General features: G+C 43.8%; 1 protein-coding gene across 1 annotated transcript in view; it reads right to left on the bottom strand.

The window, feature by feature from the left end:
- Positions 1-14,996, bottom strand: part of OGFOD3 (2-oxoglutarate and iron dependent oxygenase domain containing 3) — a gene marked incomplete at its 5' end in the record, with an annotated part of 43,667 nt that extends 28,671 nt beyond the window's left edge. Inside the window, 5 exons of the mRNA XM_082774604.1 lie at positions 106-162; positions 786-850; positions 6,970-7,012; positions 7,982-8,057; positions 14,705-14,996. Coding sequence (XP_082630730.1) covers positions 106-162; positions 786-850; positions 6,970-7,012; positions 7,982-8,057; positions 14,705-14,996 — 533 coding nt within the window. The remainder of the gene's footprint in view (positions 1-105; positions 163-785; positions 851-6,969; positions 7,013-7,981; positions 8,058-14,704) is intronic.
- Between the last annotated feature and the right edge of the window lie 55 nt (positions 14,997-15,051).

Here is a 15,051-nt window from a genome sequence, read left to right as displayed (position 1 = left end):
GCAACTCTGAATCCATCACATAGGACAAGCCCATTACAGCTTACGCTCTACAAAAAAAACAAGTTGTGTTTTGTAGTTCATCCTACAGTTATTCAAATTTTTTACCGATATAATGCAAAATCCTCTTCTGTGAAGATGTCTTGAATTTTGTCCCCAAAGTACCTGAAAAATGAATCAACATTCTAAAATGGGCATTGCTGAATCACACTGCCCGAGTCATACCAAGCTGTATTCTCTCCCCATCTGTGCTTTACCCACAACCCACGTATTAAAACCCAACTCAAAAATCCTACAAATGTTTGAGTGTGAAATTCCCAAAGCATTGCTCAAAGATCAAGTATTAAAAGATAAGGGATCAATATACAGCAACTGATAACAGAATTCCCCAGGCATGAAAAATGTCCCATCACACATCACAAATAAGCACATGGATTCAGATTTTTTAAAACAAGTATAGATATTTGACTTCTTCCACTGCTGACAATCTATTGACTGTAACTTTAAAGGTAGGGGGGGAATATCCACCAAACATATTATTTGCTGGTGCAAGAACTCTAAAAATAAAGGTAATAGTAGCTTTCAAAGAGCTCAGTTCAACATAAGGTATTATTTCCAGTTTTCATGCCACAAAAGCTTTTCAACTAGCCATGGAAACTGTGATGAACCTAACCAATTCTACAGTTGGTCATTCAAAACCCCAGTCCACAAGGCTTGAGAAATCTGAAAAGGCTCAGAGTACTGAAGTTGTAGGGTAACAATGGCAGCAAGTCACAGCCCGACTTTACCTGTACAGATTAACAAAATGCTTCCCCATTGAAAGAGCTCCGGAATGCAAGTCCAAAATTGATGCCTGGGAAAGGAAACAAAAGTTAAAGAAGAGGAAGAAGCGCGAGAAGGTTTTATCATTATTTATCACTGACCTTCAAGAAATATCCCAAGTTGGCTCTCATTCTCCATACACTCCCGAGCAAAACTATTAGTTTCTAGCTTTCGGGTCCAAAATATTAATGCTTACTTTACAATTGCAAGCCTCCCTCTGTTTGTTCTACAAATTAACAAAAGATTAAGGTACCATATGGCTAACGCACTACTATAGGACTACTATTGCCGACATTCAAATCCAACATACAGAACTGCCAGTCTTCCAGGGACTAAGGGTAAGACATCTTGTTCCTGGATCCCTTCTTGAAGACATTTTCCTTCCACACAAAGATGACTAATTTTCCAATATTTGTGAAGTGCTCAAAAACAGCACTAATATTTAACTCGCCCAGCATTTGTTAGTAAAACTTCTTCACCATGAGTTCCTGTATACCTCTCATATTTAATACAGACACAAATATCTGCTTAAGAGAACAACTACGATTCTAAGGCTTGCAGAGCCATTTTTTTTTTCCCAGTTTCTAAACTGCTGTAAAATAAAACCAGGGAGTGAAAGGTTTTCATATATGAAAAAAATCCATTTGTCCACTTGATTCAAGCCCAACGCTTCTGTTGAGCTCCAGACCAAGCTAAAGATGAGTGTTCAGATTTGCTATGGTAGAGAGCTACATCTCAAGACCCTAAAATATTTCCCTGAATTGAATAAAGTATATGTTTGTATGTATTTTGTGGACAGCAAGGGACATATTTATTGCCTAATTTCCCATCAGTTAAACAGTACTTAAAAGTATACCTTCTTAATAGCAGCCTTATTTTCTACACTGAAAATAGCAAGTAGCAACAGTTAATTAACCTGACTGGCACCAAAATTAGAATGACCTCTTTGATGTACAATATCCTGAAAAAAGCACTCTCATCTTGGGATCTGGCATCTCTTGATGCACCACATACCATCCACATTATTCTAACAAAATCAAAACAATAATAGTATGATTAGGTGAGCTGCCTGGAAAGAATGGTAACCTCCATCTTACCAGTAAGAAGGATTTCTGGGCATGGCTGGCACAATACTCGGTTTGATTTGAAGCCACTTTGTATTTTGACCCAAAAGCAGACAGGCTGGTGAACAAGCAGCCCAAATCATCAGTGCACTTACATGTCAGTGCTGCAGTGCATTTACCCCTGCCCTCAAAGCCCTTTTCTCTCTCCTCGTCTGGATCGTGTTTGGAAAAAACAACCAAGACAATCTGAGCAAAAGAAAACCGCTGTATGCTCAATTGCTTTGAGCTTCTAAACTGAAATAGCAGAACTCCACAAAAGTCTCCATTTAAAAGAGATATTGACAGCCTTCTTTTAATGTATGCACCCAAATCACTTCACCTATCCCTGAACCTTTAAAAATATGTACAGTAGCAAGCTATTTAAATGGACACAGCATGAGCTTTTCAGACCTCCCATTCTCACTGAAGTTCTCCAAAGGCTGCAGAAGACTGTTACAGAAACAAGTCATCTCACACTCGTTCAAGAGCAGCTCTTGTAATAAGCTTTACTAGAGCTTCAGAAGTAAACCATGTTCGTTCTCAGTTCCTCAAGCTGCAGATGATCACAGTGATGTGGTAGAATCCAAAATGGCCAAGTGGATCAATACAAAACTCCCACAAGAAGTGAAGATATTCACAGCTGAAAAGGTAATAGCTGCAGTACAAAGCCAGATGAAGACTGAAAATGAAGTCTCGAGATGATCGAATATTCCTCAGGGTCCTTTCAGACAGGGGAAAACATCTGAACGCTAAATGTAGATGGGGAGTTGATTACATGTGAGCACAGAGCTATTTGTTTAACAACTACCTTGGAAAGAAACTGAAATGCGTTTATTTTAGCCTCTGCCATTTCAGCACATTAAATATTTTCAGCACCATTTTCCACACTCAGAAGAATACCTTGGTGGAAGCTTCTGTCAACACCATTACTTCAAGTTCAGCTGCCTGATAAGGGTTCATCAGTCATCAGTAGCTCAGGTCACTGCTCCCCAGTTGAAAGCTCTACAAAGTTTATCTAAAGACAGCAGGAACAATGCAAACACACGTATTCACACACCTCTTTCTGAGAGATGGTTACAGAGCTCCTACAGAAAGGAGAATGAACTTCCTTTAAAAAAAATACTACAACATATGTTCCTTTGGACCTTAAGGTATCATTAGTCTCATACTCTCCACTCTCTCACTGTAAAACAGATCCAGCAAAGATATGGAAATAGCCACCATTTCTCAGCATATAGCAAAAAGGATCAATTTCCCTGTCTTGAGGAGCACGACAGGCCCTTTCATTGATCTTCACTGAAACAGATTGCCAACTACACTTGCACTGCTACAGTGATTCCACTTCTACCTTCACCCCTTAAAAAGCTTTAGGTGAGACTCTGGAAGAAAACAGGAAAAAAAAAGTGCCCAAAAGAGAAATTTTCCGAACTTGCTTCCACTTGCTGCAAGGAAGCCTGTAGAGCTCAAACCCTTCCCCACTCCTGTGGGAACACTCACCCACACAAGCTAAGAAGAGGGAAGAACAATGAAGGCTCTCCATGGCCACCCTTCCTGGGCAGCAGCAAACCTGTAGTTCCTGTGTGCAGCCACGCACAGGCTCTCAGAAACAGCAACACCTTTAAATACCCTTCTCTATTGGAACCAGAGTAAAGGGACAAGAGTTACATCCTTCAGGTAATGCCTCTTAAGAGAGAAGCTGATTAATTATGAGACAAATGCAACCAATCATCATACAAAGTGCTGGACGCACAGCTTATTACTGGGAAACTAAATCAATATTTGGCCGTGATGTCTTACACTAGGTAAAGAGTAGGCACAACTGGTCCCTCCCCAGCTTCCTACAGCAAGGTCCAGATAATCCCAGCAAGACAATAAGAGAAACAAAGGGAAGTGAAAGATGCACTGCAACACACCAACTGGCAGCTACCCCTATCAGGAGGCGAGGCAAAAAGGATTGAGACTCTGGGGTTTCAGCAGAGGTGTGTGGAAGGATAAATACCAAGCAGAGGCTGTACCTTCTCCCTGGAAAATTCAGAAGGGACAGCATTTTGAGGACTTCAGTTTGGCTGGGAGAGTTGAAAGCAGAACAAGGAGTGGTATTACCTGTAGAAACACCATTCTGTGCGTGGACCCACATCAGACACCCTTGTCTGACATCACAGTTACATATGTTGTTCGCTTCCTTCAGTCATTAAGAAATGTAATTTTCCCTGCAAAAAGGAATTTCAGGTAGCTACCTCTGCCAATTTTGCAGCAACACAGGAAGCAGAGGGCTGCAGCTGTCTGGCTGCACCAAGGTGCTTTGTTTTTTCTTTTCCTCTCCATCAGGCTTTATCTAAATGCCAATAGCTTTGACAGTAAATGAGTCGAGTTTATTTGCACTGGAGAGGCATTATGACGGCAGCACTCACAAAGATGTGAATGAATGAGTCATGACTAAGCTGGCAACGCAAGCAGGGACTGCATGCAAGAAAATACTAGGTCAGGAAAAAAAGGAAAGGTCATTATCTTTATAAAGACGGGAAAAAAAGTTGAGAAACAGCAAGAGAACGAGTGCAAATGACTGTCTGTGAAAGAGAAAACGTGGTGAAAAAGCTATTTTATAGCTACAGAGACCTATGTAGGGGAGAGGTAGAGCACTGGAGAAGGTGCCCATTTGTATTTTGTTGGAAGTTAGATTACAATCGTGTCTTCTAGCCTCAGCATGTGCATTAGCACACAAGTGTGCATGAGTGTGTCTGCACACACACTAATCTAGGAGCAATTATAAAGGAAGATAGGAAAGAAAGCTCAGCATGACAACTGGGGCATGACTGCTGGGAGACTTCAATGGTTCAGATGTTTGCCAGGACTTCCTCAACACAAAAGGACAGAGAAGGAAACCAGGGTTTGCACTACATTTCAGTCCTCCAAGGGAGCTGAAAGAGTAGCAAACAAAGGGAGAGAACCGACAGATTTGCAAGCTGCAAATTGGCTCTTTAAGTTATTACATTAGACAGATGCTTCTGTGAATTCAAAACACAAGTAGGACAGACCAAAATGCTGCTTTAAAAGGCATTAGGAGGAAATCGGGGAGAATTAAAATGTGGTCTATACCCCAGTAGAAATCTGAAGATGTTCCACTTGGAATAGTGTAGAGAGCAAGTTGGCTAAAGAAAGAATTAAGAAGAATTAAGGAGCAGATGTGAGAAATTATTTAAGGAAGTTCTAAGAAAAAAATGGTCTTAGAACAACAGACATAATTGGACAGAATTATCCAAACGCTCCAAAGTCTAAGAACCTTAAAGCAACAAGCTAAATCTAATCCACCAGAACTGAAGCTTAGGAGGCAAAGGGGTAAAGTCGCTGGATGAAGTTAAGACTTGAAACACTTTGTATGCTATGTAGATGACAGATATGAAAATAAAAGGCTTAAGCAAAGAAAAAAAAATCATCTACACATTATCAGCACACATCAATCATTATTTAATGAGATCTGGGAACTAAAACTGCACTATCAGGAGCAGATTCATTCCATGACATGGGGAATACAAGAACACAGATTGAGTAAGAAAGAGAAAAATACAGAACTGGGGATGAAAGAAAAAAAAATAAATATGATAAATTAGACAAAGAGTCCATATTTAAAAGGTTGTCCTAAACATGCCCCAAGAAATACTGTTCAGCTCCCGTTTTCAGCATCTTTGAGATGTTTGTCCACAATTTTGGATGAGCCTTCAATGCAATACTACACAACTCTTCTTGCAGCTTTCCCTAAGGAGTAGCAGCACGCAGTAACTTTCTCACATTCCCACATTACAAGAAATGTGAGAAGATTTGGATCACAGCCCAGATTTCTCTGAGACCAACAGCAGTTTACTACAAGAATCTTTTTCCTCTGGTTTCCCTCTCCTTTAAAAAACTACAAAATTATGCTTCCAGAGCGATGTGATGACAGCTGTATGTTTGGCTGAGATTCCAGCTCATTGTCCAAGTAACCCAGCTCAGGACCCCATGCCCAGCTCTGAGCATTGGGCAGCCGCTCACCTCCCTTCAAGTCTCTTCCAGGAGGTCTCTGGACATTTCCCCAATTTGCTGGCCCCAGCTCTCTGTGGTCCAAGTCCTTGAATCTGTCCCTGTGTTTCACACTGCCCTTCTTAATCCCTCCTTGTGGAAGTCTAATGACAATCACATGCAGGTCCCAAAAGAACAAGACAGGAAACAGTCTTGACAGCACTAACGACAGGAGCTAAGCAGGAGGTCCCAACGGGCTGAGTAACCCAGGCAGAATGGCAACCTGTGCAACCACCAAACTGAAAAAATATCCAAGAGACACTGTCTGAATCGAACAGGGAATGTTAAATATTGTAAAGATATTGTTTAAGATGGGTAACACCACCGAAGTTGCTTAGTTGTGTTTTTTTTTCAGATCTTTTTAAGCAGTCACAAAGACATTAAAGTCTCTTTTTTCCACTCCAATCTTTATCCTTTTCTTGTACTAAATACCCTAATTCAGCAGAGGCCTTAGTAAGTGTTAATGTTTACAAATACAAAACAGTTTCTGTTCATACACAAAAACAACCTGAGAACAAAGGGGGAGAAATAATTAAGAGAAATATGCCTGTTAAAGAGAAATAGTTGTTTTCACTTCTAAAGAATGTAATTCAAAACTCTGCTTAAGATGTTACATGAGGCCTTTTGTCATTACATGAAACCCATCTTTACATGATAGCTGTGGACCACTGTGATTTGGTTTCTCAAAAAAAAAAAAGAAATCAAACTTGTGCAGTTCAGCTATAGCAACTGGTTCCAGATGCACTCAACAAAACCAGTTCAAGAGAGGACATAGAAATACTAACTTAATAATAGGAAATGTGTGAACAGTACTGAAAAAGTCATGACTTATAGTGTTAGCAAAAGGACAGAAAATTAATTTCCAGACAATTTTCCCATACCTAAGCAGAAGGAAAAATTCTGTATTATCTCCTCTAGCTCCCAAAATGCATTTATAATCTCAAAGATCACCTTGGAAGTAAGAGAATGTAAAAAGTAACAGGACACTGCTCACCCCTCCATCAGATCCTCCGAAGGACAGTCCTCTCTCTGCTATTCTGCAGGCAAAACAATAACCTCAGATGAGAACTGGAATCTGATTACTTTGTCCTGTAATATCATTATTTACAGCATACAACTTCCCAGTAAGGGTTATTTAATGCATCAGATATAACCCAACTGAGTTGAAAATAGAAGCTGCCATTTATCTGAAATTCTGAATCACGCAGCCTGACATGAAAACAGAGTATCTGCACTGTGGAACATTTCTGAACCTGTAGCCCCTTCCATAAACACCCACAACACCCACAACACCACTGACTTTCAAGTACATTCTGGGCAACATTGAACGTAAACAAAACAAAAACACCACAGAACTTGATCCCTCAGGGCAGTACAAATAAACCTACATAATACAAAGATACTTTATCAAAAACAAGAGTCCAGCCAGAGTTTGAAGTCAAAGGGCCAGCCCAGAGAACAGCTCTATGCCAGCTGCACATCAGTTGAAGCAGAGAGTGTTACAGTGAAATTCCACTTACATAATCACCAAGTGCAAACCACACTCAAGGAGGCTGATAACTTCTAACTGAAGAATTTGACAGTGCCCCCTACTCTTTGATTAAAATTCACCACTTTGTGCTCACAGAGGGTCAGCACCAGCACATTACCCATAAAGCGACTCAGCTGAACAGAGATTTATGTTGTTCATTCCATTTTTAAAGGCCAATTGGAACAGAAGGCTAAGTAGAAATTGTTCAAAAAATGTGAGATTCAGAGAACACCATTTAGTTTTATTCTCTACAACCCACATGCCCACAGAGCTAGGCAGACTCTGTGTGAAAGAGAACAGCCTCCACTACAGCAGAAGAGGAAAATGGCTTTAAAATAGAAGTTCAATGCTTTAACCAGTTAAAACCATCTCCTTCAGCTAATGAGCTTTGTGCTACACCTGAAATACTGGTACACCGTCAGCACAGCCCTGCTTCTTCTGCACATTACAATTCAAAAACTAAAAGAAAAATTACCTACGGATTCTTTCAGCTTCCTCCCTTGTTATTACTGCATCAGTTACACCTCTTCCACATTTCCTGGGAGTGCACCCTGCAACACAAAGAGAAGAAAGAAAATTATCATCTTTCCAATAAAATCACTTAAAATCCCTTGCTGAGAAATCTAACCTTTGATATTAAAAGCTTGTGGAAAAAGGCCAACAGCAAGACTTACGGGTGAAGAATACACAATGAATACACTACGTAACTATGCTCTCAGTCATACGGTCTGAATTTTTGGGTAGACCTGTGTGAAGCCAGGAGTTGGACTTGATGATCCTTGTGAGTCCCTCCAACTCGGGGTATTCTATGATTCTTTGTAACTTCTTATAAAACTGGAAGTCTGGTCCACCAGCCTTCAGGCAAGAAGGATTGCTAAGATCAATTCTGAGCCACTGCAGACCTTGGGATGCTGCATTTGGCACTTTTCTGGGGAAGATCCATTTATAGATGTAAAGTCGCAGAAAAGTTTGAAAGAATGCATTTGCTGACATCTGCCAACACACTTTACTGCTGCTGAACTGAACTCCTCTTCAAAGATTATTTGATCATCAAAACAAAGGAGAGAGGCTTAAGCACTACTGACAGAGGGAAAAAATCACCTGTATGAGTCAAAAGCATCAGTCTGCTCTGATCGAAAGCAGCTAATGATAACAACGACCATGGAGTGATGGAATGAAATCTTGCCACAGCACAAGAGCTTTACGGGAATGCACACCCTGCCTTATCAGACGTGTTCTGGCTGCCTTAAGCACACCACAAATCCCTCCAGTCTCACCAGAGCTTCAGAAGGAAAGAGAAGCAGTGAGATGATGACATGTGGCTGAAAAGGCTGAGTGCTGACAACAACATGCCGAAGCGTGGACATTTTTCCATGCTCAGGAAAAGAAAAATCACTCATTTGACTTGTGTTTAAATTGGAAGCACCCACAGTAGGCAGTGTTTGAACCCTGAGGCACCCAAAGCATGTCCCTCCCTTCCCCTGGGTGCACACATACAGCCCGCTTTGCTCCAGCTCCCCATCCATCATTGCCAGACCTCAGTTAGTCCCAAACCCAGATTGCCCTCCTGGGCCTGTCACCATGAGGGCAGGCAGCCAACACTGGGTCCCTGAACGCTCCTAAAAGAGATTTTTCCTCCTAAGCCACTGGAGTAAAAATGCAGCAGCAGATGAAGGTCAGGAAACCAGGGGGATTACAACCCAGACAAGTCATTGCGCTTTCTGACTACCGGCAACAATTCCCTGAGGTCAGCTCAAGCAAGAATCAAATTCCAGGGAGCACGTACTAAATTATTGGAAGACAACCTAGCAAACGTGCAATCTGAAATAATGCTGGAGATTGTGCTGCCAACCATCCATACCACAACAGCAGCACAGAACCCAGCACTGTAGAGAGGCTGAACCAGAACCACTGCTCCCCACATCACTTCTCTCCTCTTGACCCTGTGAGCAAAAGGATAAAAAACCAGAATCGAAGCATGCTGTTCTTCAGAAACAGTAGCGTTTTGCATGTGAGCCAACAGCACTTCGCAATGCGGTACCAGCCCCAAAGGCACAGTTCAACAGACAAAAACCCACCAGGGCTTTACAGGGGGAAAAGTTGCTCTAAGTTTTACATTTGGAAGGGGAGGGAAGGGAACGCTCTACACCTATTTCAGGCACACTTCATCCCCTCTGCAACCAGAAAGGCTAGACAGGTTTTGGGGAAACTCTAGTGTTTACCAATCTTGTAATTCCAAAAACTGAACGCTTACCAATTAAACACTGCAGACCTTGCAGTAAAAATGGCAACAGTGGAAATGCAATATTCCTTTGGAGCACAGGACATAGCTGTTCTGAATGGCAACAAGCAGTAGGCAGCAAACACCACAAGCTATTTCTTGGCTGCCCAAAAATAAAAAGGTACACATCTTATGCTGCTGTGCCATAACAGCAGTGGCAGATTAAAATCAGTTATTCACTTCTGAATGCCAGGCTGAAAAGCAGCTCAGGAGCTTATTGAGAAGGAAGAGACATCTCTGCCTCTACACTAGCAAATATTCAGCCAAGGAGTGGGAGAAACAGCCAGGGCAGTAACAGCTTCCATCACCCAATTTTAACCTTACTGATATGCCTTCGGAAACAGCCCAAAGGAAGCAGCTTGGGTTCCCAGAACTGAAAACATTTCCATGTTTAGGTAGCAACCATACGATCCACTCACTAAAGATCTGCCCATTAATTACGATTAATCACAAACCACGTAACAGATATATTCCACAATTTACCTAAGGCTCTGTCGGCTATAAAGACGTCAACACATTTATCAAGCACAAGTTTAGAAAGACACATTTCTCTTTTATTTTTGAACTGTCCTTTAAAAAAAAAAAAAAAAAAAAAAAAAAGGATTGGATTGAAAAGGACCGAGGTAACCAACTGATACAGAAACAAGAAAGGAGAAGTTCTGGAGAAAGCTGAATACAGAAAAACAATGAAGTTGCCTCAGCGTACAGAGACAAAGGATGGGAACGACCTTCCTTCTGTCATCAAAAAGGACTTTTTAATGCTGGAAAAGCAAAGAAAAATGTCTTAGGGATAAGGAAAAGCACATGTTCAAGGACAGACACATAGGAAAAAGTACATGCAAAGGAGGTTTTCAATAATCCAAGGCAAGCCCATCTAAATAGTTTTCTTTGACTGACACCCTCCAGTAAGGGCACTATCAAAGACTTGTGGTTTCAGAAGAGACGTGTGCTCTGTTTCCAGCTGCAAGCAACAACACAGGACTTATCCGTTTAGAAAGACTGGTAGTAGAGAGCCAAGATTTAGCAAAACCACAGCTTTACAGAAGACAATTGTCACACATCTACGTGCTCTGAGAAAGCTGACAAAGCCGCTGGTGGAAGCAGAAGGTGCTCTGAAAGAGGCAGCTGAAGCTTTTCCGACTTGAGGAGAAAAACAAAAAGCTAGTCCAGCATAAAGTCAGTCAGGTACCGAGAGGAAGGCACAAACACTGATGTAAGCTAAGGAAAGACCAGAAGAGTCTGCCTGTTGACAAACAATGTTAGCATGTCATCTTTGTCCTCTAAGAAACCACCACGCACAAGAGCACTGAAGTGTTAAGAGCATACTCTGAAAAGCTGCACTCAGGAGAAATTCAGTATAGAGCTACAAAGCATCCAGTAGCTTCTGCAAATCTGTGCCTCATACACACAAAATCACTCGTTTATCTAATAATTTACTCAGCTTTGGATCCCAGAGTGGTATTTTGTCAGTCAGGGTAGAAGAGGCACACCCTGAACCACACAAAAGCACAAATTCTCCCTGCAGACCCCGTTCCCATTCAGCACACAGACCATAACAAGGGGATACAGCGCTCCAAGTGCCTTTGCCCTCTGCTTAGCAGAGATACTTGCCCAAGCACCATTTGCTTTCAAGGCTGGGGTGATTCTCAAGAGAAAAAGCCCCATCATGATGCTCAACTAATGCAATCCAGCTCCAAGCAGGACAAGGAGAGGCAAAGGCTGCTTGGATGACATTCCTATAGTAACACCAGCAGTCCAGGTGCGTCCGCTACACACATTCTGCTTCCCACATCAGTTGATCTAGTCTTTGGAAAAGCATCTCAGAGCTTTCTCTGGGCAGCAATCACAGCTGCTTTGTACCTTGACACAACATCAACACAAACAAGAGACTGTGCAGGGGTTCATCAGACCCACTAGAAGCCACGGCAGATTTAAGTGCTCAACCATATCTCAGGCAGCCAAGGTTTGGCAGCAGGGTTCAGAACGCAGATGAGACTGTTCACAGAACACCCTATCTTCTGCAAACACAATCAGTGAAGTGCTCAGCCACTGACAAATAACAGATTTTATATTCCTGGGAAGCATGTTTACTGCTGAGCTGTACCACGGACATAAGAACTCTGCTCTGCGGCACCAATTCTGGTGTCTATTGAAGCAAACTCGCAGCTCAGACTGGTTCACTGTGGGGCAGGGACAGGTGCACAAACAAAAAGCTCATCTGAGCTGTGGAAACTTTACTGCGAGCAGCAGACGCTGAATGACGATGGCAACGTGCCTCCTTCCAACACAGAGCCAGCAGCTGCAGATTTCAAGCCAGAGTGAAGACAGAATTGAAAGCTTTCTATCTATCACTGAATAGATATTTCCAACGAAGTGATTGAAGCTCCGCAGACGAATCCAGTTTGGCAGAGAAGCACAAGGCGCATTTTATTCCTGAGTTATCAGCAGCCCCCGTGTGGAGCAGGGAGCAGCGAAGCTCGGCCGGCTCTTCACCACCGCCTGGTGGATGCTGAGCAAAAGGCAGGAGAAAAAACGGGAGAAGTTGAGCACAGCTTCAATTGGCTGCTAACACAACAGATGTTCGCACATTTCTGATACCCCCAACACGGATCTCTTTCTGAAAGTATAATGCAGGGGAACACACGTAAAAACATCCGCTAGAAAACAAAATCAAACTCACAATAAGCTAAAGAGAAACAAGCAAAGATCTACTTCGAAAGCCCAAATGCATTCAAAAATGACTCCCTAGAGCCTCCATCACGTTCCTGGATTTGATGCCAATTGTATCGGTCATTTGAGATAAAGCCAGACACTGCACCCCAGTACTTCAGTTAGAAGTACCACATCTGCAGCAACGCTACATATTTCCCTGGCCTTGGGACTATGGAAATAAAGCCAGCAGGCACTTCTCCTTATAGTAACTGCAGAAAGTTAGAACACAACATATGTATTCCTGTTTTTAAAGCCAGAAAGTCCTCCTTCTGAGGAAGCTCTCTTACTAGCAACTTCCTGACAGCCGTTTCCTTGGCCTCAAGAACATTTGAGATGAAATCTCCAAGATGGTATCAAAAGAGCACTGGAAAAGCCTTTCTGACCCCAGGCTCTGCATCATCTTCTGTTTTGTTATCAACCTTGTGACCAGCAGCTCCAGGACCAGCCACCTGCACAGTGCCAGGCCAGTTACCTCGGGGCAGCGCATCCAGGCTGCAGTTTGAACATTTCCTACCAGCATTGGCACCTGTAGAAGAACAGAAGAACAGGAAATTGTTCATCCTGTGCTCCAAGCAGCTTGCTCTAGCCTCCACGCTGCCTCCAGCTTTGTGCCAGCACACAATTTGTCAGCCACATGACGAACCAGATAAGGAAACAGGTTTGGCTACCAGCTAGCTCAGAAAAGATTGTTTTTTTCTACATGGAATAGTTCACCAATCAAGTTCAACACACAGCTAGACGTACAAGTAGGCTGACAAAAAGCAAGGGTTGATCTGCCTTCTGCCAGCAGTGCCACTTCAGTGTTCATCCAGATACACTTACAAATCTGAAGAAGGGTATCAGCACAACTCTTCAGCTGCAGACGGAGTTAGAATCACTGCTTTTCATCATGGCAGATGAAAATCTTGTGTTTCTCTAGAAGATCCAGCATCAACATTCAAAAGAACCACATATCAGGGAGACAAATACCAGTTCAACAGAAAACAGGCTCAGCTGGGAGACCCAAAGACGGAGGAGATGTGCTTTGCAGGCAGCATCACGGCTCTCAAGAATATCAAAAGTTGGCATTTGTGCTATCACCACACGCTAACAGCACAAGTATCCTAAATTAGTTCCACTTCATGCCCTGTACAACATTTACAAAGTCACCCACGAGTCTATTACAGGGATCAGCAGAGCACAGAAAGGTACTGGAAGCAGATGAGCAAAAAGTTGATTTCACGCAGGCCAAGCAAAGCAGCTTCAGGAGAGAATTATGCGGGGTTCTCAAGGGATCTCTCAGGCTGCCCCACGAGATGTGAACATTTGGGGACTTAAATAATGCATGCAATGACCAGGTGTTCGATAGAAGCAAAGTGACCAGGGTTTAAGAGGCTTAAACACCCAAATACCCTCAGAAAGACCCCAATACCCAACAGGTAGACCCCTCACACCTACAATATGTGACACTCATACCCAATACCTGACAGGTAGACGCCAATACCCGAAAAGTAGACCCCTCACACCCCAATATGTGACACAAACACCCCATACCTCACACCTACACCCTGGTTCCTTGCACCAACACCCCAATACCCAACACCTACACCCCATACCTCATACTGGTGCCTCAATACCTGACACCTACAGCCCATACCTCACACCTACACTCCAATACCCAACACCTACACCCCAATACCTCACAGTGACACCCCAATATCCAACATTTGCACCCCATATTTCACACCTACACCCCAATACTCAACACCTACACCTCGGGGTCCCTTGCACCAACACCCCAATACCTGACACGTAAACTCTGTACCTTGTACCTACATCCCAAGACCCAACACCTAAACCCTATGCCTGACACCTACACCCCACTACCCGACATTGACACCCCAATACCCAACACTTACACCCTATATCTCACCCTGATACACCAAGAACTGACACCTACACCCCAACACCTCACACCTACACCCTAATACCTAACACTTACACCCAGTATCTCACAGCGATACACCAATATCCAATGTCTACACCCCAACACCTACACCCCAATACCTCCCAGTGACACCCCAATACCCAACACCTGCACCTCGTCCCTCACGCCTACACCTCAGTACCTCACACCGACGCCCCAATACCTAGCATCTACACCCCAATACCTGTCACTTACACCCTATACCTCACACCTGCACCCCGGGGTCCCTCACACCGTACCTTCGAACCTCCTGCCGGCGCCGTAGTCCCCGGAGCAGGCCACCTCCACGAACCTGTCCCTCACCGCCTCGCTGCCGCGGGCCAGCACCTCCGCTCCTCCCTGCCGGCCGCCGGGCAGGCTCCAGCCCAGCAGCCCGCCGACGAGGACGGCGGAGCCGAGCAGGGCAGCCCCGGGGGCCGCTCCCCTCAGCGCCCAGCCCCGTCCCGGCGCCGTGCCGCCTGCCCGGGCCTTGCCGCCCGCCGGTCTCCGCCGCTCGCCCCCCCCCGGCCCCGCTCGGCGCTGCGCCGCCATCGCGCCCCCCCCCGCCCTCCCTCAAGCCCTTCCCTGAGCGATGCGCTCGGCGCCC

Source organism: Aythya marila (genome assembly GCF_965140915.1).
Source record: "Aythya marila genome assembly, chromosome: 18".
In the NCBI taxonomy this organism is placed as follows: domain Eukaryota; kingdom Metazoa; phylum Chordata; class Aves; order Anseriformes; family Anatidae; genus Aythya; species Aythya marila.
This window is presented reverse-complemented; position numbering and strand designations above follow the sequence as displayed.